The sequence below is a fragment of the Salvelinus alpinus genome, chromosome 9 (genome assembly GCF_045679555.1).
Source record: "Salvelinus alpinus chromosome 9, SLU_Salpinus.1, whole genome shotgun sequence".
Taxonomy (NCBI): Eukaryota; Metazoa; Chordata; class Actinopteri; order Salmoniformes; family Salmonidae; genus Salvelinus; species Salvelinus alpinus.
In genome coordinates this window covers 11927035-11951511 of record NC_092094.1, presented here as the reverse complement: position 1 = coordinate 11951511, position 24477 = coordinate 11927035, and the positions used below count along the sequence as shown (strand labels likewise).

Genomic DNA, 24477 nt, shown 5'->3' with positions numbered 1-24477 from the left:
GTATGGCCATGTACATATATAACTCAAATCAAATCAAAGTGTATTTGTCACTTGCGCCGAATACAACATGTGTAGACCTTACAGTGAAATGCTGAATACAACATGTGTAGACCTTACAGGGAAATGCTTACTTACAGGCTCTAACCAACAGGTGTAGACCTTACAGTGAAATGCTTACTTACAGGCTCTAACCAACAGTGCAAAAAAGGTATTATGTGAACAATAGGTAACTAAAGAAACAAAAACAACATTAAAATAACAGTGAAAAATAACAGTAGCGAGGCTATTTACAGTAGCGAGGCTATAAACAGTAGCGAGGCTGCATACAGTCACCGGTTAGTCAGGCTGATTGAGGTAGTATGTACATGTAGATATGGTTAAAGTGACTATGCATATATGATGAACAGAGAGTAGGGCAAAAGAGTAGGGCAAAAGAAGGGTGGATGGTGGGTGGCGGGACACAATGCAGATTACCCGGTTAGCCAATGTGCGGGGGCACTGGTTGGTCAGGCCAATTGAGATGGTATGTATATGAATGTATAGTTAAAGTGACTATGCATACATGATAAACAGAGAGTAGCAGCAGCGTAAAATAGGGGTTGGGGGGGCTGGTGTGTTGGTCTACAGTTTGGCTGTAAATACATATTTCGATATGACTTTCTCCAAATCCAGATCATTTTCTGTGTAAATAATATCTCCATATTATGCTGTTTACTGAAATGGAACTACAAATCCCAGGGTGCTGTGCGGTACATTTGCAATCCTCCGCTAATCTTATCATCGCTGGTTTTTGAGTTCCAGGATCAGAGCCGAGTGACTATCACACCGAGTCATATGTGCATATAGCTATCAGTACGGTAGAGCCCTGTACATGTCATCCGCGAGGCGCTAAACATTCAGGTGGACAGGGAACACAACAAAAATGAACATGGATTTAAATGTCATAATAGAAAACATGGAAACGGGCGATCAAGATGCCGCATTGATGGCACTGCAGACGTACAATAAAAAGGTAAATTGTTGTCGTTATCCTTATCAAGTACAGTATGAAACATGTTTTCTTCTAAGTTGAATTCCTATGCAATTTGACAGTAATAAGATTGAACATCTCTTTTGACAATAATGTAACGTCATGACACTTTGATGATCAATTGCAACAGAAACATGCGAACGTACTGTTCAACCTCGTAGACGTCTTGAGCTCTTATAATAAGTGTTATTTTGGGGAGCGACGCATAAACGCATAAACGCACACGCACTTACATAGGGTAGGTAATACCCAACTAACTGTCAGTTGAGCACCAGGAGCCATAATAGATCAGCAACTGTTTCGAGTCTTCTATTCTGTTGTAGGCCTATTTATAAATATGTCAACATGACATTGTAGCATTTTGTGCACTTCATGCTGTTGTCATGGATAGGAAGGCTACAGTAGCTTTCTCTCTTTCTCGATATCATTACAGGCATTGATTTGTAGGATAGCTGTATGATATCATAGCAGGAGAACGCCAAGGGAAGCCTAGCAATATGCAGACACACTTTGAGTATATTTCCCTGAGGCTGAGCCAGTCAGCCTTCCTAACCCTCAGACTACCACCCATAAGTATCATTTAATGGGATCTCTATGCTACCACCCTGCTGTCTGCTCAGTCTACTCTGTGGAGGCCATTGCCTGATCAACCGACCTCATACCCTGTAACCCTCTTTAGTCAACAATCCCCACTGTGTGTGTGTGTGTGTGTGTGTGTGTGTGTGTGTGTGTGTGTGTGTGTATGTGTATGTGTGTGTGTGTGTGTGTGTGTGTGTGTGGGTGATATTACTGTATTATTCCCATCTTATTCCACTGTATTATTATGTATAGTAGGTATTCAGCCTACATACGTCTGTGGACAAACACATTAGTCCCAATTCTGACATCCTTATGTGATGATGTCTGACTGGAAGTTGTTGATCAGTAAAATGATAGGGCCATATCACAGCAGTGGACTTTCCTGCACACACAAAGTGCCTTTCACAACATACACTTCTCTGCATAGACTTATGCCATCTGACTATTACTAATGTGACTTTGAAACAGGCATAATTGAGTCAAATTGGATTGAAGGCAAAGCAGAAACAATTCAGCTTTACAAATTCATCCCATTGAGTCAATACTTATTGAGTCATAGTTTAGAGTGAAGCTTGTTTGATTTGTCTTTCCTTAGACAGAGTTACCTCACAGAGACTACCCACCGAGCATCAGTAGTCAGCCCTACCTAGACTTCTGTGTGTTCCTATCTATTGGCATAACAGGATTAAGTCTTCTGAGAAACACAAATAGATTGCTGAAGCTTTGAGGCCCTTCAAATCCTGTCCATCTAAATGGTTCTCATTTGATCCTGTAGCTTTAGCCTGGCCCCCAGGCTGCTTCTGGTCTCTTTCCAACTCCATATGGTATTGTCATGGCAACCATTGTTTGGTGTGCCAATGAGTGACAAGGAGTTGGCAAGATAGCACAAACAGATCTGGTACCAGGCTTACTGTAACATTACAAAGGGTTGGTCTGGTACCAGGCTTACTGTAGAATAACAAAGAGTGTGTCTGGTAACAGGCTTACTGTAGAATAACAAAGGGTTGGTCTGGTAACAGGCTTACTGTAGCATGGCAAAGGGTTGGTCTGGTAACAGGATTACTGTAGAATAACAAAGGGTTGGTCTGGTAACAGACGTACTGTAGCATAACAAAGGGTTGGTCTGGTACCAGGCTTACTGTAGAATAGCAAAGAGTTGGTCTGGTAACAGGCTTACTGTAGCATAACAAAGGGTTGGTCTGGTAACAGGCTTATTGTAGCATAACAAAGGGTTGGTCTGGTAACAGGCTTATTGTAGCATAACATAGGGTTGGTCTGGTAACAGGCGTACTGTAGAATAACAAAGGGTTGGTCTGGTAACAGGCTTATTGTAGCATAACAAAGGGTTGGTCTGGTAACAGCATTACTGTAGAATAACAAAGAGTTGGTCTGGTAACAGGATTACTGTAGCATAACAAAGGGTTGGTCTTGTAACAGGCTTACTGTAGAATAACAAAGGGTTGGTCTGGTAACAGGCTTACTGTAGAATAACAAAGGGTTGGTCTAGTAACAGGCGTACTGTAGCATAACATAGGGTTGGTCTGGTAACAGGCTTACTGTAGAATAACAAAGGGTTAGTCTAGTAACAAGCTTACTGTAGAATAACAAAGGGTTGGTCTGGTAACAGGCTTACTGTAGAATAACAAAGGGTTGGTCTGGTAACAGGCGTACTGTAGCATAACAAAGGGTTGGTCTGGTAACAGGCGTACTGTAGCATAACATAGGGTTGGTCTGGTAATCAAATCAAATCATTGTATTTGTCACATACACATGGTTAGCAGATGTTAATGCGAGTGTAGCGAAATGCTTGTGCTTCTTGTTCCGTCAATGCAGTAATAACCAACAAGTAATCTAACCTAACAATTCCACAACTACTACCTTATACACACAAGTGTAAAGGGATAAAGAATATATACATAAAGATATATGAATGAGTGATGGTACAGAACGACATAGGCAAGATGCAGTAGATGGTATAGAGTACAGTCTATACATATAAGATGAGTAATGTAGGGTATGTAAACATAAAGTGGCATAGTTTAAAGTGGCTAGTGATACATGTATTACATAAAGATGGCAAGATGCAGTAGATGATATAGAGTACAGTATATACATATACATATGAGATGAGTAATGTAGGGTATGTAAACATTATATTAAGTGGCATTGTTTAAAGCGGCTAGTGATACATTTTTACATAATTTCCATCAATTCCCTTTATTAAAGTGGCTGGAGTTGAGTCAGTATGTTGGCAGCGGCCACTAAATGTTAGTGGTGGCTGTTTAACAGTCTGATGGCCTTGAGATAGAAGCTGTTTTTCAGTCTCTCGGTCCCTGCTTTGATGCACCTGTACGGACCTCGCCTTCTGGATGATAGCGGGGTGAACAGGCAGTGGCTCGGGTGGTTGTTGTCCTTGATGATCTTTATGGCCTTCCTGTGACATCGGGTGGTGTAGGTGTCCTGGAGGGCAGGTAGTTTGCCCCCGGTGATGCGTTGTGGAGACCTCACTACCCTCTGGAGAGCCTTACGGTTGTGGGCGGAGCAGTTGCAGGCGTACTGTAGCATAACATAGGGTTGGTCTGGTAACAGGCGTACCGTAGCATAACAAAGGGTTGGTCTGGTAACAGGCGTACTGTAGCATAACATAGGGTTGGTCTGGTAACAGGCGTACCGTAGCATAACAAAGGGTTGGTCTGGTAACAGGCGTACTGTAGCATAACATAGGGTTGGTCTGGTAACAGGCGTACCGTAGCATAACAAAGGGTTTGTCTGGTTACAGGCTTACTGTAGGTAAACTGTAATAATCGTTCACCCTGAAGTGTTCCATATGCTCTCGTCTTTTGGTAAAACAATGATGGATCTTCCTTTTCTCAGTGAGGGAGGGAGGGAGAGGGAGAGAGAGGGAGAGAGCAGGATGACAATGACTCACTCATCTCATTATTTGGCAGCATCTAAAAATAATTCACCGTCCGCATACCTTTACATTGCAGATCATTGCAGGGATTAAATAAGGCAAAAGCTCTCACCACAGGAACACAAACACTCTACTTTACTGTACTGTATGCTAATTCACAATGAATGATGTATTGGGGTAGCTGTTTTGTTGTGAAATGTTTTATAATGTTTTCTCTTTACTTTCTCGTCTCCTCCTAGATGACCCAGTGCTTCACATTTACCACAGATGAAGAGGAGCAGAGAGAGGTACGAATTTTATTTTTTACTATGGATGTGTCGGTTAACGGCACCCTATTCCCTATGTAGTGCACTTCTTTTGACCGGAGCCCTATGGGGCATAGTCAAAAGTAGTGCACTATCTAGGGAATAGGCTACATCTGAAAAGGCACCCTATCTCCCTTGTACTGTCGTTGGTCAGTGAGGCATTGGAATGATCAGCTTTTTAACTCTACTGTTTGCTTGTAATCTGGATGATGTAGAATCACAGTGGGATACAGCCCAAACACCAAAGTTGATAGTTGGTATCAACCATACTGTATAGAGTATAGTATAACCCATGCCGGTCAGTCTCACCAAATCCCCTCTGCCCTAACTCTCTTTTTCATCTTTCATCTCTTTCTTCTTGCGTTCCTGTACACTAGGATGGGAAGTTACAAGAGGTATACATACAGTGGGGAGAACAAGTATTTGATACACTGCCGATTTTGCAGGTTTTCCTACTTACAAAGCATGTAAAGGTCTGTAATTTTTATCATAGGTACACTTCAACTGTGAGAGACGGAATCTAAAACAAAAATCCAGAAAATCACATTGTATGATTTTTAAGTAATTAATTTGCATTTTATTGCATGACATAAGTATTTGATCACCTACCAACCAGTAAGAATTCCGGCTCTCACAGACCTGTTAGTTTTTCTTTAAGAAGCCCTCCTGTTCTCCACTCATTACCTGTATTAACTGCACCTGTTTGAACTCGTTACCTGTATAAAAGACACCTGTCCACACACTCAATCAAACAGATTCCAACCTCTCCAAAATGGCCAAGACCAGAGAGCTGTGTAAGGACATCAGGGATAAAATTGTAGACCTGCACAAGGCTGGGATGGGCTACAGGACAATAGGCAAGCAGCTTGGTGAGAAGGAAACAACTGTTGGCGCAATTATTAGAAAATGGAAGAAGTTCAAGATGACGGTCAATCACCCTCGGTCTGGGGCTCCATGCAAGATTTCACCTCGTGGGGCATCAATGATCATGAGGAAGGTGAGGGATCAGCCCAGAACTACACGGCAGGACCTGGTCAATGACCTGAAGAGAGCTGGGACCACAGTCTCAAAGAAAACCATTAGTAACACACTACGCCGTCATGGATTAAAATCCTGCAGCGCACGCAAGGTCCCCCTGCTTAAGCCAGTGCATGTCCAGGCCTGTCTGAAGTTTGCCAATGACCATCTGGATGATCCAGAGGAGGAATGGGAGAAGGTCATGTGGTCTGATGAGACAAAAATAGAGCTTTTTGGTCTAACTCCACTCACCGTGTTTGGAGGAAGAAGAAGTATGAGTACAACCCCAAGAACACCATCCCAACCGTGAAGCATGAAGGTGGAAACATCATTCTTTGGGGATGCTTTTCTGCAAAGGGGACAGGACGACTGCACCGTATTGAGGGGAGGATGGATGGGGCCATGTATCGCGAGATCTTGGCCAACAACCTCCTTCCCTCAGTAAGAGCATTGAAGATGGGTCGTGGCTGGGTCTTCCAGCATGACAACGACACGAAGCACACAGCCATGGCAACTAAGGAGTGGCTCCGTAAGAAGCATCTCAAGGTCCTGGAGTGGCCTAGCCAGTCTCCAGACCTGAACCCAATAGAAAATCTTTGGAGGGAGCTGAACGTCCGTATTGCCCAGCGACAGCCCCGAAACCTGAAGGATCTGGAGAAGATCTGTAGGGAGGAGTGGGCCAAAATCCCTGCTGCAGTGTGTGCAAACCTAGTCAAGAACTACAGGAAACGTATGATCTCTGTAATTGCAAACAAAGGTTTCTGTACCAAATATTAAGTTCTGCTTTTCTGATGTATCAAATACTTATGTCATGCAATAAAATGCAAATTAATTACTTAAAAATCATACAATGTGATTTTCTGGATTTTTGTTTTAGATTCCGTCTCTCATAGTTGAAGTGTACCTATGATAAAAATTACAGACCTCTACATGCTTTGTAAGTAGGAAAACCTGCAAAATCGGCAGTGTATCAAATACTTGTTCTCCCCACTGTACGTGTGTAATGGTGGTATTTCAGTATATTTGAACCCAAAGTTTATCTCTACAGCAAATTCCATTCTTAATGATGTATTTAGACATTTGGCATAATGTAAGTAATTAATAATTGTTGTTCCATTATATCAAGAAATACACTTTGGGTTCGTAGAAGTACACATATAACAGTATTTTCATGAGAGACAACCTGCAGCAAGTGACCAAGACATTTGTCTTTACATCTACAGGGGCATCAGACCCTCTTCCTGGATGTTTTTACAGCTAGTTGATGATGACTCACCCATGTTCTGCTGCACTTCTGCCACTATTGACAGCATGTTGTCTGATATCCATCACAATTATCAGTCTTATCACTGACGTGTTGAAGTTTACTTAGGCCCATCGCTCCTCGTTGTGTGTTGAAATATAGCCCATACTTATTTGAGACTCCATATCATTTGATCATCCTTGGAGATGCTGTCCATAGCTGTATGTAACGTTATAGTCCCTCTCCACAAATGTTATTGCCACATACTTACTTAGGGCTTACAACTGCTGGAGTATAGGCCGTCATCAACAGCAGCAACAGGACGATTTGTTCAAGTTGTCTCAATGCCATGGTCAAGTTTTCTCAATGCCATGGTCAAGTTTTCTCAATGCCATGGTCAAGTTTTCTCAATGCCATGGTCAAGTTTTCTCAATGCCATGGTCAAGTTTTCTCAATGCCATGGTCAAGTTTTCTCAATGCCATGGTCAAGTTTTCTCAATGCCATGGTCAAGTTTTCTCAATGCCATGGTCAAGTTTTCTCAATGCCATGATCAAGTTTTCTCAATGCCATGGTCAAGTTTTCTCAATGCCATGGTCAAGTTTTCTCAATGCCATGGTCAAGTTTTCTCAATGCCATGGTCAAGTTTTCTCAATGCCATGGTCAAGTTTTCTCAATGCCATGGTCAAGTTTTCTCAATGCCATGGTCAAGTTTTCTCAATGCCATGATCAAGTTTTCTCAATGCCATGGTCAAGTTTTCTCAATGCCATGGTCAAGGTTTCTCAATGCCATGGTCAAGGTTTCTCAATGCCATGGTCAAGGTTTCTCAATGCCATGGTCAAGTTTTCTCAATGCCATGGTCAAGTTTTCTCAATGCCATGGTCAAGTTTTCTCAATGCCATGGTCAAGTTTTCTCAATGCCATGGTCAAGTTGTCTCAATGCCATGGTCAAGGTTTCTCAATGCCATGGTCAAGGTTTCTCAATGCCATGGTCAAGTTTTCACAATGCCATGATCAAGTTTTCTCAATGCCATGGTCAAGTTTTCTCAATGCCATGGTCAAGTTTTCTCAATGCCATGGTCAAGTTTTCTCAATGCCATGATCAAGTTAAATGTGGGATGCAATTAGTCCACTGTTGACACAGCACCCTTTCTGAAAGAAGGCATTATGAGAGAACCAAAATAAATTCACCACGGAATAGTGGCTTTGTCCCAAATGGCCCCCATATTCCCTATGTAGTGCACTACTTTTGATCGGGGTCCATTGGGCTCCAGTCTAAAGCAGTGCACTATATAGGAAGTAGGGGGCCATTTGGGACAAAGCCACTATTCCGTGGTGAATTTATTTAGGTTTGGAGTTACATGGAGAAGTCCTGACCGACAGGAAGTGTACATTCATGTACTGTGTTTTGGAGAAATAGGGATCTGTGACTTGTATCTGTGACTTGCTTCAGCCTAATTGGTTACAAGCTATTATGTAATTCTTATCTGATGTCCTACTTTTGCTGTGTCCTATCCCTCAAAGCTATTTATTTCGGTAGCCACATGCTATCTCTGGAGACCTCACACAACGCAAGCTATTTAGGCAATTAATTGATGAGGGCATTGTCGATTCTCATTATCATAATTTCCCCAAGTATAGAGCAAAGCACAGGCAAGCTGAGTGAGCAGCAACCATCAATCATTCTCAACATTCAACAACTGACTCGTCCTCATTCTCTCTCCCGAAGGGGAGGGAAAGACATTATGCTGTGAGCCCTACATCTGCTGGGTTCAAATGGTTCCCTTTTCCCTATATAGTGCACTACTTTTGACAAGAGCCCTGGTCAAAGTAGTGCACACCAGAGGGAATGGGGTACCATTTGGGAGGTATTCTAAATGGCCCAGACTCCTGACTTAGGCAGCTATGATTCTGTTTCTGAAGCTTTTAACTTACTGCCTCAGGACATTCAGGGCCCACTGGGTGCACTGTGTTATATCGGGACAGGAAAACATCTGACATGCACAGACTCATGATCCTGAACTTTACTTGGTTATGGATGGGTTATGGTGTGTCTTTCTGACGATGACATAGCAATGTTGGACTGTAGTCTACCTTCATGATGACATAGCAATGTTGGACTGTAGTCTACCTTCATGATGACATAGCAATGTTGGACTGTAGTCTACCTTCATAATGGCAAAGTGATGCTGGACTGTAGTCTACCTTCATAATGGCAAAGCGATGCTGGACTGTAGTCTTCCTTCATAATGACAAAGTGATGCTGGACTGTAGTCTACCTTCATAATGACAAAGTGATGCTGGAATGTAGTCTACCTTCATAATGACAAAGCGATGCTGGAGTGTAGTCTACCTTCATAATGACAAAGCGATGCTGGACTGTAGTCTACCTTCATGATGACAAAGCGATGCTGGAATGTAGTCTACCTTCATGATGACAAAGCGATGCTGGAATGTAGTCTCCCTTCATAATGACAAAGTGATGCTGGACTGTAGTCTACCTTCATAATGACAAAGTGATGCTGGACTGTAGTCTACCTTCATAATGACAAAGTGATGCTGGACTGTAGTCTACCTTCATAATGACAAAGTGATGCTGGACTGTAGTTTACCTTCATAATGACAAAGCAATGCTGGACTGTAGTCTTTTTTCAACTCTTAATTTGATTTAGATTGATTCAAATTCACAATGATGGCATTCAAATATACTGGCTATTGATTACTTGGCATTTGTACTTTATTTATGTATGTTGGAAGCATCTGAGACCCCAGTGAATAATAAGTCCAAGCTCGTCCCAGTGTGGCAGCTTTTGTGCAGACAGCTGCCAGTCACTATCACGGCTCACAGACATGCAGAGGTTTGATCTAGACTGTTTCCCGTCATCATATCAGTCAAACGAGACAGTTCTTGGTCAGAGGCATCGTGTGTGGATTATTAAAAGGCTTTGTATAGGGTGTTACTGTGATCTCTCTAGAAAGGAAGAGAGAGTCTCTGATGATTAAATGATTGTTGTTACTCACAGATCACAGGGTAGCTTGGTGGCTTTGATTCTGACTTGGTCTATTTTACATAGTTTTAAGCCCAAACAGAGGACTTTCTGGAACTTTAAACCTATACCTTATGCAGAACTAGTGGAAGAACCTCCTAAACACCTATTCCCCATTGATGTTGAATCTCATGAAAATAAGCAATTTTCCCATCCCATCCTCTCCTCTGGAGATGGGGAAAGGCCTGTTTGGGACTGTACTGACATGCATGTACTTTAGTTACATAGACAAGCACCTCATTGGTATAGAAACGTTTGGCGGTGTCGTCATACTTACATACTGAGTAGTTAGGTGTAGTGATGCTGTCTCTTTGGTCCACCTGTGTCCTCAGAGGTTAGGAGAGCTAGTGTTGGGCTTCCTGAAGCGAGACCTCCAGCCGTCCTGCCAGCTTGCCTGTCTGGAGACCATCCGCATCTTGTCACGTGACAAGAACAACGTGGCACCCTTCATCACGCACACCGCCATGCAGACCCTCAGCTGGCACGCTGGCATCGCAATCTCCCACGGCAATGTGGACTGCGAGGGCGGCGTGGTCCTCGTCCCTTTCGCTGAGAACCCGGACCTGGAGGTTATCGTAGAGGCGCTGAAGAGCATCTGCAACATCTGCTTGCACAACAAGGTGGATAAAAAAACAAAAAACAGGGTGATGTGATGATAAAGGCTTAACCACACTGGAGAATGCCGGTCGGTGCTGGGCAAAAATAATATTTAGATAAAGAAATAAGAGGTCTGAATATAGAGAATGCTGTATATAACTACTCCCCAGCTTTTTATTCCTGCACCATAATGATATAGAATGTGTTCCAAATGGCACCCTGCTCCCATTAAAGTGCACTTATTTTGACCAGAGTCTAAAGGGCTTTGGTCAAAAGTAGTGCACTATATAGGGAATAGGGGGCTATTTGGGACATAACCTATATGGGGCCAGATTCAAAAGTAGTGCACTGTAATATGAATAAAGTGTGATTTTTACAATGCATTCCTAATGATTTATCTCTTTCTTTAACCAAGGTGGCTGTGCAGGTGGGCCAGGACTTGCAGCTGATTGTTGGAATCGCGGAGCGTCTCAAGCAGTGTGGCGAGGACCAGTGGAACCACTACGTAAGGTTCTTCGACCTGCGCCTCATGTTCCTTCTCACCGCCCAGCGTGTGGCGATGCGAACCCAGCTGTTGAAGGAGTTGCGGGGGGTCAGTCTGCTGTCCAACCACCTGGATGCTACATTGGGGCTGTGTTGGCCTGATACCTTCGAGGTGGGGCGGGCCGGGGTGGAGGTCGATCCGGACTCTGAGGAACCGGCCGAACTGCCCCCTCTCAGCCGGGAGAAGATCGAGAGAGCCATGGAGATCCTCAAGATCCTCTTCAATATCACCTACGACGCCAACCGCCGGGAGGTGGACGAGGTGAGCACTTGAAGAGTGGATCCGCCATCAGGGTTTGGGTCAATTTTATCAATGCAGGAGGTAAACTGAATTGAAATGGAATTGGCTCTAACCCTGTCCACCATAGCATATTACTGTATACTGTAAACTTTGCATAGTGTTGTTTACATACATCAATATAATGATAATCAATCACAGTTCCTCTGCTGAACCTATAGGAGGAGGCGGCGGCGTTCAGACACCTGGGAGCCATCCTCAGACACTGTCTGATGAGCAACGCTGACGCACAGGACGACACAGAGGAGTTTCACAGGTAACAGCTCTTATTATCTTAGTAAAGGCGTTCTGAACCTAAATCAGGGGTGTCAAACTCACTTCCTGGAGGGCTGTCCCATGTCTCTGCTGGTTTTGTTATTTCCTTTCAATTTGTGTCCAATTAAGGCCTGGACAGCCAGGTGATGACCAGGTTGACCTTAATTGTTCAATCAAGTAAGGGAGCAGCGAAACCCCGATGACACTTTGCCCTCCAGGAATTGAGTTTGACCTGAGCTAAACTGTGTCCTGTGAAAATCCTTTGTGTTTCTCCTGGGCTGCATTCCTGTGATAACCCTTTGTGTTTCTCCTGGGCTGCAGTCATTCGCTGAACCTACTGGGGAACCTCCCTCTGTCCTGTCTGGATGTGCTACTGATGCCCAAGGTTCAGCAGGGCTCAATAGAATACATGGGGGTCAACATGGATGCCGTCAACATGCTCCTGGAGTACATGGAGAAGAGGCTAGACAGGGTGAGCTGGGTTTTAACCCTCAACAACAGGTTGAGATGCCGTCAACATGCTCCTGGAGTACATGGAGAAGAGGCTAGACAGGGTGAGCTGGGTTTTAACCCTCAACAACAGGTTGAGATGCCGTCAACATGCTCCTGGAGTACATGGAGAAGAGGCTAGACAGGGTGAGCTGGGTTTTAACCCTCAACAACAGGTTGAGATGCCGTCAACATGCTCCTGGAGTACATGGAGAAGAGGCTAGACAGGGTGAGCTGGGTTTTAACCCTCAACAACAGGTTGAGATGCCGTCAACATGCTCCTGGAGTACATGGAGAAGAGGCTAGACAGGGTGAGCTGGGTTTTAACCCTCAACAACAGGTTGAGATGCCGTCAACATGCTCCTGGAGTACATGGAGAAGAGGCTAGACAGGGTGAGCTGGGTTTTAACCCTCAACAACAGGTTGAGATGCCGTCAACATGCTCCTGGAGTACATGGAGAAGAGGCTAGACAGGGTGAGCTGGGTTTTAACCCTCAACAACAGGTTGAGATGCCGTCAACATGCTCCTGGAGTACATGGAGAAGAGGCTAGACAGGGTGAGCTGGGTTTTAACCCTCAACAACAGGTTGAGATGCCGTCAACATGCTCCTGGAGTACATGGAGAAGAGGCTAGACAGGGTGAGCTGGGTTTTAACCCTCAACAACAGGTTGACATGCCGTCAACATGCTCCTGGAGTACATGGAGAAGAGGCTAGACAGGGTGAGCTGGGTTTTAACCCTCAACAACAGGTTGAGATGCCGTCAACATGCTCCTGGAGTACATGGAGAAGAGGCTAGACAGGGTGAGCTGGGTTTTAACCCTCAACAACAGGTTGACATGCCATTAGAAATGCTCAGTGGAGATTTCAATCTTGTTCTGATGGCATCTTTGCCTCGAGGGCAGAACTAATGCGATTGGTCGGATGAAAGCTCAACGGTCAGTGGGCGTAGTTTACGGTGCCCTAAAATGGAATGAAGGAAAACTCTAATCTGCATTACATAGACAACGTGTTTTCATAAAGGTGGCATAAACCGTTGCATACACACATTGTTTGGACGTGCATTAGTGTGTATCAGTTTATTGCCATCTCTTGGATCTCTTGAAGAGTCTTTGCTCCTGGAGCTGCTCTCTGTGTGCCATCCACCGAGGTGTTTACAGGTGATGTAATAATGTCCCTGCAGAGGGTGTCTGGCTCTGTGGTTGGGATATGATTACCTCTCCAAATGGGATGTTGTTGTTGAAGGAGGTTGTTACGAGGTGTCTTTGGGGATCTGGGTAAACAACCAGGACACAGCTGGAAGGCCTCAGTAATGAAACAGTCTAGTCTCATCCATAAGAGACATGGCAATAATTCATCTCGGCCAAATTTTGTTTGAGACTTTGATTATATCTGTCAAGTAACACCCACCGTATCGGTCGGTGTGGGTCTAGCTGCTAGCTGAAGAGGTTGTTGTATTATCTGTCTAATAACAGTTATGTGTATGGGTTTCCAGGGCAAGAAACTGAAGGAGACCATGCTCCCCTCTCTTAACCTGTTGACTGAGAGCGCCCGCATCCACAGGGAGACCAGGAAGTTCCTCAGGATGAAGGTAGGTGATTGGACGTTTCATCTCATCATTCATCCAATTGCATGTCAATTACTGAATGTCCCATTGAGTTGGTTCTTCATTTGTGTGTGTGTGTGTGTGTGTGTGTGTGTGTGTGTGTGTGTGTGTGTGTGTGTGTGTGTGTGTGTGTGTGTGTGTGTGTGTGTGTGTGTGTGTGTGTGTGTGTGTGTGTGTGTGTGTGTGTGTGTGTGTGTGTGTGTGTGTGTGTGTGTGTGTGTGTGTGTGTGTGTGTGTGTGTGTGTGTGTGTATGTGTAGGTCCTCCCTCCTCTGCGGGACGTGAAGAATCTACCAGAAGTGGGGAACGCCCTTCGTAACAAGCTTGTTCGTCTGATGACCAACATTGACACTGATGTCAAGAACTGTGCAGCAGAGTTCCTATTCGTCCTGTGTAAAGAAAGTGGTGAGTGGTGTTTTTCTCTGCTTTCTCATTTTCTACAGTTCATAAAGCCCTGAAGTGTGTACCCTCTATTGCCGTGTTGTTCACTGTTGTCCATCATAGTAGGAACCTTGATTTCTGGCTTTCTCAATAGCCAAGTGATGAACCAGATTTGGAAGTATGATTAACATGAGACTACCATAATAAGGAAACTATAGGATTTGTAATATAATTCTTCTCCCCCATCCACACCCCCTTCCACGCTATTTCTATCCCGTGCAGTGTCCAGGTTCATTAAGTACACAGGCTATGGCAACGCAGCGGGTCTCCTGGCCGCCCGGGGGCTTCTGCGAGGGGGGGGCAACCCAGGCGTCTACTCTGAGGATGAGGACAGTGACACAGAAGAGTACCGTGAGGCCAAATCTCAGTGAGTTGAATTTAACTTTATTAATAATGGACATATCTCAGTGAGTTGAATTTAACTTTATCAATAATGGACAAATCTCAGTGAGTTGAATTGAAGTTTATTAATAATGGAGCCCTGCTCTGTTCTCTGTCCTTGGGGGAAACAGACACAGCTTTCCCTCTTGAAATTAATGCATACATGCCTTATTTAGAATAGTTAAAAATCATTGACATTTAGTTTCGGCCATCTTGGCCTTATTCAGAATGAGTAGCACTGTGTTCTCTGTTCTGGCCAGAATTAACCCTGTGACAGGCAGAGTGGAGGATGAGCAGCCCAACCCCATGGAGGGAATGACAGAGGAACAGAAGGAGCTGGAGGCCATGAAGCTGGTCAACATGTTTGATAAGCTCTCCAGGTAAAGATGTATTTTCAAAGTAGCCTAATCGCTGATCTGAAACGGTTGGATAGGTGAAACCCAGGACTCCGCTAGATATCCTACAGCAACCCAGTTGTGTGAGATCAGGGATTACTCTAGAGAACAACGTAAGGAAGGATGCGTTTATTGGAACAGGGCCACAGACACAGATAGCTCACTGCAGCAGTGCCACAGGCTCCCAGCAGGTGTCCTCATCGCTTCCCTTCCCACTGTGGTTCATGCATCATTAATGAGCTGAGGCAGGAGCTGTTACCAACAGCTAACAGAGTATATATATATAGATATTTATTTTAAATATATATGGGGGATTGGAAATGATGCAGACAATTACATTGATGGAAGCTACAATCTATCTGCAATATTAAAGTTGTTCTACCCCCCCAAAAAAACAGCTAACAGAGTATTCATGTACGATTGTGCAACATAGTGTCATAAAACTGGTTAACAGACTATAATCTGGAAATGGACTGGAAATGTGGAAATGGACTGAATACATGTGGAAATGGACTGTTGACATGTGGAAATGGACTGTTGACATGTGGAAATGGACTGTAGACATGTGGAAATGTGGAAAGGGACTGTTGACATGTGGAAATGGACTGTTGACATGTGGAAATGTGGAAATGGACTGTAGACATGTGGAAATGGACTGTAGACATGTGGAAATGGACTGTTGACATGTGGAAATGGACTGTAGACATGTGGAAATGGACTGTAGACATGTGGAAATGGACTGTAGACATGTGGAAATGGACTGTTGGCATGTGGAAATGGACTGTTGACATGTGGAAATGGACTGTTGACATGTGGAAATGGACTGTTGACATGTGGAAATGTAATGTAGACATGTGGAAATGTGGAAAGGGACTGTTGACATGTGGAAATGGACTGTTGACATGTGGAAATGGACTGTAGACATATGGAAATGGACTGTAGACATGTGGAAATGTGGAAATGGACTGTAGACATGTGGAAATGGACTGTAGACATGTGGAAATGTGGAAATGGACTGTTGACATGTGGAAATGGACTGTAGACATGTGGAAATGTGGAAATGGACTGTTGACATGTGGAAATGTGGAAATGGACTGTAGACATGTGGAAATGTGGAAATGGACTGTTGACATGTGGAAATGTGGAAATGGACTGTTGACATGTGGAAATGTGGAAAGGGACTGTTGACATGTGGAAATGGACTGTAGACATGTGGAAATGGACTGTTGACATGTGGAAATGGACTGATGACTTGTGGAAATGGACTGTTGACATGTGGAAATGGACTGTAGACATGTGGAAATGGACTGTTGACATGTGGAAATGGACTGTTGACATGTGGAAATGGACTGTAGACATGTGGAAATGGACTGTAGACATGTGGAAATGGACTGTAGACATGTGGAAATAGACTGTTGACATGTGGAAATGGACTGTTGACATGTGGAAATGTGGAAAGGGACTGTTGACATGTGGAAATGGACTGTAGACATGTTGAAATGGACTGTTGACATGTGGAAATGGACTGTTGACATGTGGAAATGGACTGTTGACATGTGGAAATGGACTGTAGACATGTGGAAATGGACTGTTGACATGTGGAAATGGACTGTAGACATGTGGACATGGACTGTTGACATGTGGAAATGGACTGTTGACATGTGGAAATGGACTGTTGACATGTGGAAATGGACTGTAGACATGTGGAAATGGACTGTAGACATGTGGAAATGGACTGTAGACATGTGGAAATGGACTGTTGACATGTGGAAATGGACTGTTGACATGTGGAAATGGACTGTTGACATGTGGAAATGGACTGTAGACATGTGGAAATGGACTGTTGACATGTGGAAATGGACTGTTGACATGTGGAAATGGACTGTTGACATGTGGAAATGGACTGTTGACATGTGGAAATGGACTGTAGACATGTGGAAATGTGGAAAGGGACTGTTGACATGTGGAAATGGACTGTTGACATGTGGAAATGTGGAAATGGACTGTAGACATATGGAAATGGACTGTAGACATGTGGAAATGTGGAAATGGACTGTAGACATGTGGAAATGTGGAAATGGACTGTTGACATGTGGAAATGTGGAAATGGACTGTAGACATGTGGAAATGTGGAAATGGACTGTTGACATGTGGAAATGTGGAAATGGACTGTTGACATGTGGAAATGTGGAAAGGGACTGTTGACATGTGGAAATGGACTGTAGACATGTGGAAATGGACTGTTGACATGTGGAAATGGACTGATGACTTGTGGAAATGGACTGAATACATGTGGAAATGGACTGTTGACATGTGGAAATGGACTGTTGACATGTGGAAATGGACTGTAGACATGTGGAAATGTGGAAAGGGACTGTTGACATGTGGAAATGGACTGTTGACATGTGGAAATGTGGAAATGGACTGTAGACATGTGGAAATGGACTGTAGACATGTGGAAATGGACTGTTGACATGTGGAAATGGACTGTAGACATGTGGAAATGGACTGTACACATGTGGAAATTGACTGTAGACATGTGGAAATGGACTGTTGGCATGTGGAAATGGACTGTTGACATGTGGAAATGGACTGTTGACATGTGGAAATGGACTGTTGACATGTGGAAATGGACTGTAGACATGTGGAAATGTGGAAAGGGACTGTTGACATGTGGAAATGGACTGTTGACATGTGGAAATGGACTGTAGACATATGGAAATGGACTGTAGACATGTGGAAATGTGGAAATGTGGAAATGGACTGTAGACATGTGGAAATGGACTGTAGACATGTGGAAATGTGGAAATGGACTGTTGACATGTGGAAATGGACTGTAGACATGTGGAAATGTGGAAATGGACTGTTGACATGTGGAAATGTGGAAATGGACTGTAGACATGTGGAAATGTGGAAATGGACTGTTGACATGTGGAAATGTGGAAATGGACTGTTGACATGTGGAAATGTGGAAAGGGACTGTTGACATGTGGAAATGGACTGTAGACATGTGGAAATGGACTGTTGACATGTGGAAATGGACTGATGACTTGTGGAAATGGACTGTTGACATGTGGAAATGGACTGTAGACATGTGGAAATGGACTGTTGACATGTGGAAATGGACTGTTGACATGTGGAAATGGACTGTTGACATGTTGAAATGGACTGTAGACATGTGGAAATGGACTGTAGACATGTGGAAATGGACTGTAGACATGTGGAAATAGACTGTTGACATGTGGAAATGGACTGTTGACATGTGGAAATGTGGAAAGGGACTGTTGACATGTGGAAATGGACTGTAGACATGTTGAAATGGACTGTTGACATGTGGAAATGGACTGTTGACATGTGGAAATGGACTGTTGACATGTGGAAATGGACTGTAGACATGTGGAAATGGACTGTTGACATGTGGAAATGGACTGTAGACATGTGGACATGGACTGTTGACATGTGGAAATGGACTGTTGACATGTGGAAATGGACTGTTGACATGTGGAAATGGACTGTAGACATGTGGAAATGGACTGTAGACATGTGGAAATGGACTGTAGACATGTGGAAATGGACTGTTGACATGTGGAAATGGACTGTTGACATGTGGAAATGTGGAAAGGGACTGTTGACATGTGGAAATGGACTGTAGACATGTGGAAATGGACTGTTGACATGTGGAAATGGACTGTTGACATGTGGAAATGGACTGTTGACATGTGGAAATGGACTGTTGACATGTGGAAATGGACTGTAGACATGTGGAAATGTGGAAAGGGACTGTTGACATGTGGAAATGGACTGTTGACATGTGGAAATGTGGAAATGGACTGTAGACATATGGAAATGGACTGTAGACATGTGGAAATGTGGAAATGGACTGTAGACATGTGGAAATGGACTGTAGACATGTGGAAATGTGGAAATGGACTGTTGACATGTGGAAATGGACTGTAGACATGTGGAAATGTGGAAATGGACTGTTGACATGTGGAAATGGACTGTAGAAATGTGGAAATGGACTGTTGACATGTGGAAATGGACTGTAGACATGTGGAAATAGACTGTTGACATGTGGAAATGGACTGTTGACATGTGGAAATGGACTGTTGACATGTGGAAATGGACTGTAGACATGTGGAAATGTGGAAAGGGACTGTAGACATATGGAAATGGACTGTAGACATGTGGAAATGTGGAAATGGACTGTAGACATGTGGAAATGGACTGTAGACATGTGGAAATGTGGAAATGGACTGTTGACATGTGGAAATGGACTGTAGACATGTGGAAATGTGGAAATGGACTGTTGACATGTGGAAATGTGGAAATGGACTGTAGACATGTGGAAATGTGGAAATGGACTGTTGACATGTGGAAATGGACTGTAGACATGTGGAAATGTGGAAAGGGACTGTTGACATGTGGAAATGGACTGTAGACATGTTGAAATGGACTGTTGACATGTGGAAATGGACTGTTGACATGTGGAAATGGACTGTTGACATGTGGAAATGGACTGTAGACATGGGGAAATGGACTGTTGACATGTGGAAATGGACTGTAGACATGTGGAAATGGACAGTTGACATGTGGAAATGGACTGTTGACATGTGGAAATGGACTGTTGACATGTGGAAATGGACTGTAGACATGTGGAAATGGACTGTAGACATGTGGAAATGGACTGTAGACATGTGGAAATGGACTGTTGACATGTGGAAATGGACTGTTGACATGTGGAAATGTGGAAAGGGACTGTTGACATGTGGAAATGGACTGTTGACATGTGGAAATGGACTGTTGACATGTGGAAATGGACTGTAGACATGTGGAAATGGACTGTTGACATGTGGAAATGGACTGTAGACATGTGGAAATGGACAGTTGACATGTGGAAATGGACTGTTGACATGTGGAAATGGACTGTTGACATGTGGAAATGGACTGTTGACATGTGGAAATGGACTGTAGACATGTGGAAATGTGGAAAGGGACTGTTGACATGTGGAAATGGACTGTTGACATGTGGAAATGGACTGTAGACATATGGAAATGGACTGTAGACATGTGGAAATGTGGAAATGGACTGTAGACATGTGGAAATGGACTGTAGACATGTGGAAATGTGGAAATGGACTGTTGACATGTGGAAATGGACTGTTGACATGTGGAAATGTGGAAATGGACTGTTGACATGTGGAAATGTGGAAAGGGACTGTTGACATGTGGAAATGGACTGTAGACATGTGGAAATGGACTGTTGACATGTGGAAATGGACTGTTGACTTGTGGAAATGGACTGTTGACATGTGGAAATGGACTGTAGACATGTGGAAATGGACTGTTGACATGTGGAAATGGACTGTTGACATGTGGAAATGGACTGTTGACATGTGGAAATGGACTGTAGACATGTGGAAATGGACTGTAGACATGTGGAAATGGACTGTTGACATGTGGAAATGTGGAAAGGGACTGTTGACATGTGGAAATGGACTGTAGACATGTTGAAATGGACTGTTGACATGTGGAAATGGACTGTTGACATGTGGAAATGGACTGTTGACATGTGGAAATGGACTGTAGACATGTGGAAATGGACTGTTGACATGTGGAAATGGACTGTAGACATGTGGAAATGGACTGTTGACATGTGGAAATGGACTGTTGACATGTGGAAATGGACTGTTGACATGTGGAAATGGACTGTAGACATGTGGAAATTGACTGTATGACATGTGGAAATGGACTGTAGACATGTGGAAATGGACTGTTGACATGTTGGAAATGGACTGTTGACATGTGGAAATGTGGAAAGGGACTGTTGACATGTGGAAATGGACTGTAGACATGTGGAAATGGACTGTTGACATGTGGAAATGGACTGTTGACATGTGGAAATGGACTGTTGACATGTGGAAATGGACTGTTTACATGTGGAAATGGACTGTAGACATGTGGAAATGTGGAAAGGGACTGTTGACATGTGGAAATGGACTGTTGACATGTGGAAATGTGGAAATGGACTGTAGACATGTGGAAATGGACTGTAGACATGTGGAAATGTGGAAATGGACTGTTGACATGTGGAAATGGACTGTAGACATGTGGAAATGTGGAAATGGACTGTTGACATGTGGAAATGTGGAAATGGACTGTAGACATGTGGAAATGTGGAAATGGACTGTTGACATGTGGAAATGGACTGTAGACATGTGGAAATAGACTGTTGACATGTGGAAATGGACTGTTGACATGTGGAAATGGACTGTTGACATGTGGAAATGGACTGTTGACATGTGGAAATGGACTGTAGACATGTGGAAATATGGAAAGGGACTGTTGACATGTGGAAATGGACTGTTGACATGTGGAAATGTGGAAATGGACTGTAGACATATGGAAATGGACTGTAGACATGTGGAAATGTGGAAATGGACTGTAGACATGTGGAAATGGACTGTAGACATGTGGAAATGTGGAAATGGACTGTTGACATGTGGAAATGTGGAAATGGACTGTAGACATGTGGAAATGTGGAAATGGACTGTTGACATGTGGAAATGGACTGTAGACATGTGGAAATAGACTGTTGACATGTGGAAATGGACTGTTGACATGTGGAAATGTGGAAAGGGACTGTTGACATGTGGAAATGGACTGTAGACATGTTGAAATGGACTGTTGACATGTGGAAATGGACTGTTGACATGTGGAAATGGACTGTTGACATGTGGAAATGGACTGTAGACATGTGGAAATGGACTGTTGACATGTGGAAATGGACTGTAGACATGTGGAAATGGACAGTTGACATGTGGAAATGGACTGTTGACATGTGGAAATGGACTGTTGACATGTGGAAATGGACTGTTGACATGTGGAAATGGACTGTAGACATGTGGAAATGGACTGTAGACATGTGGAAATGGACTGTTGACATGTGGAAATGGACTGTTGACATGTGGAAATGTGGAAAGGGACTGTTGACATGTGGAAATGGACTGTAGACATGTGGAAATGGACTGTTGACATGTGGAAATGGACTGTTGACATGTGGAAATGGACTGTTGACATGTGGAAATGGACTGTTGACATGTGGAAATGGACTGTAGACATGTGGAAATGTGGAAAGGGACTGTTGACATGTGGAAATGGACTGTTGACATGTGGAAATGGACTGTAGACATATGGAAATGGACTGTAGACATGTGGAAATGTGGAAATGGACTGTAGACATGTGGAAATGGACTGTAGACATGTGGAAATGTGGAAATGGACTGTTGACATGTGGAAATGGACTGTAGACATGTGGAAATGTGGAAATTGACTGTTGACATGTGGAAATGTGGAAATGGACTGTAGACATGTGGAAATGTGGAAATGGACTGTTGACATGTGGAAATGGACTGTAGACATGTGGAAATGTGGAAATGGACTGTGGCTGGACATGTGGAAATGTCGGAAATGGACTGTTGACATGTGGAAATGGACTGTAGACATGTGGAAATGGACTGTAGACATGTGGAAATGGACTGTTGACATGTGGAAATGGACTGTTGACATGTGGAAATGTGGAAAGGGACTGTTGACATGTGGAAATGGACTGTAGACATGTGGAAATGGACTGTTGACATGTGGAAATGGACTGTTGACATGTGGAAATGGACTGTAGACATGTGGAAATGGACTGTAGACATGTGGAAATGGACTGTTGACATGTGGAAATGGACTGTTGACATGTGGAAATGGACTGTAGACATGTGGAAATGAACTGTAGACATGTGGAAATGGACTGTAGACATGTGGAAATGGACTGTTGACATGTGGAAATGGACTGTAGACATGTGGAAATGGACTGTTGACATGTGGAAATGGACTGTTGACATGTGGAAATGGACTGTTGACATGTGGAAATGGACTGTTGACATGTGGAAATGTGGAAAGGGACTGTTGAAATGTGGAAAATTACTTTGGAAATGTGGAAATAGACTGTCTACCTGTTGCTTAATCCACTACCTCCTTTCCTAACAATAGTGATGTTCAATACAAAGTAAACATGTAATATTATCAATAATACACGGTAATGATCACAGCACTGCAGCCATATGTATTGGAATAATGAATCATCATAAATGTCTTTTGAGTTGAGACTTTTCTATCTTTCAGGTCCAATATTATCCAGCCAATGATGCTGGGGAGTGATGGTTCGATGACACAGATGAATTCTGGTGACCTGCGACGAATGAGAGACCAGATACCACAGGGACAACAACTACACCTACAAACACAACTACGTCTAGAACCACAACAACAAGAACAACAACAAGAACATCAAAAAGAACAACAAGATCAACAACAACAGCAAGGCTCAGGCAGCGAGGACGAGGGGGAGGTAGAATGAATAAAATGGACTGTCACCTGTTGTGCAACTTCTGTCACAGGCTCTGAAGCTTATCGGTGCAGGCGGAATCATCATCTGATGTAAGACAATGACGGTGTACTAAAATAGTTACAGTGTTTGAGTAGCATGTGAAATGTTAACTATCTTTCTTAAGTGTATAGTAATGTTCTGGGTTGTGATTAACTTCCATCAGTGTGTTTGGGTATGTTTTCTGCCTTTTGTAGGTGAAATACTTTACATATCGGGCTCCTTTCACATTAAATGTTGTTTCAAGACTTTAATCTTCTTTACATTCTCAAAAGACAGAATGAAACTGCGTGATGAGTTTCCCTTTATTTGACCCTGTTCTTTTTTTCGTTGTTCTTATACTGAGCAAATTATATTTAAATTATTTATAGAATTAAATGATGAATCAATTAATACTGTTTCAGTAGTTGCATTGTTCTAAACTAGTGATCAGAGAGCCTCAAAATTAAGTATAATATCTGATGATATTATGAGGTGTTTTTCATGTTATGTGATAACTGACGTTTTTTGGGATGGGTGATCTTGATATGGTGTGCCACGATACTATCTCCGTTATGTGCACATTTCAGTTCAGAATGGGAATGAGAAAACAATCTGTTGATTTTAGGTGGTTTCATGGCAATTTAAAGGTTGGATGAAAATAATCCACGTATATATTTACCCTAATTTATATTGTATACCAACACTAATGTGAGGTTCAGTAAAAATGTTTCAAAAACATTCTCTTGAATTGGCATCTTTTATAAATAAATATTCTTGGCATTTTATTTGACTTTTACAGTAATTATCAGGTATCTACTGAGAAAGTCCATGGCAAAATGGTAATTAAACAGTAATAAAGATGAATTATTAATAAATATCTTATATTACAAAAGATATTTGTTGCAGTAAACATTGTGCTATATT

The 24477-nt window shown here is 43.0% G+C and overlaps 1 protein-coding gene across 2 annotated transcripts; it reads left to right on the top strand.

Moving 5' to 3' along the window:
• Positions 1–773: 773 nt before the first annotated feature.
• On the top strand, positions 774–24338 carry ric8a (RIC8 guanine nucleotide exchange factor A). Of its 2 annotated transcripts, XM_071416011.1 has the most exons (12): positions 774–1012; positions 4763–4810; positions 5206–5223; positions 10467–10754; positions 11147–11536; positions 11734–11828; positions 12149–12299; positions 13811–13906; positions 14181–14325; positions 14584–14728; positions 15003–15122; positions 23310–24338. In XM_071416011.1, exons 1-12 carry the CDS (start codon positions 923–925, stop codon positions 23542–23544), a joined length of 1821 nt encoding a protein of 606 aa, XP_071272112.1. In that variant the 5' UTR covers positions 774–922; the 3' UTR covers positions 23545–24338. The 2 variants fall into 2 exon arrangements, with proteins under 2 accessions (XP_071272112.1, XP_071272113.1); XM_071416012.1 differs by lacking the exon at positions 5206–5223.
• Positions 24339–24477: the final 139 nt, after the last annotated feature.

What these genes read in the sequence shown, in the direction of transcription:
- ric8a (XM_071416011.1), top strand. Translation starts at nt 923, where the DNA reads ATGAACATGGATTTAAATGTCATAATAGAAAACATGGAAACGGGCGAT. An exon ending in ACCGCCGGGAGGTGGACGAG is followed by an intron (nt 11,537 to 11,733) that starts GTGAGCACTTGA and finishes CTGAACCTATAG; the next exon opens with GAGGAGGCGGCGGCGTTCAG. An exon ending in ATGTTTGATAAGCTCTCCAG is followed by an intron (nt 15,123 to 23,309) that starts GTAAAGATGTAT and finishes TCTATCTTTCAG; the next exon opens with GTCCAATATTATCCAGCCAA.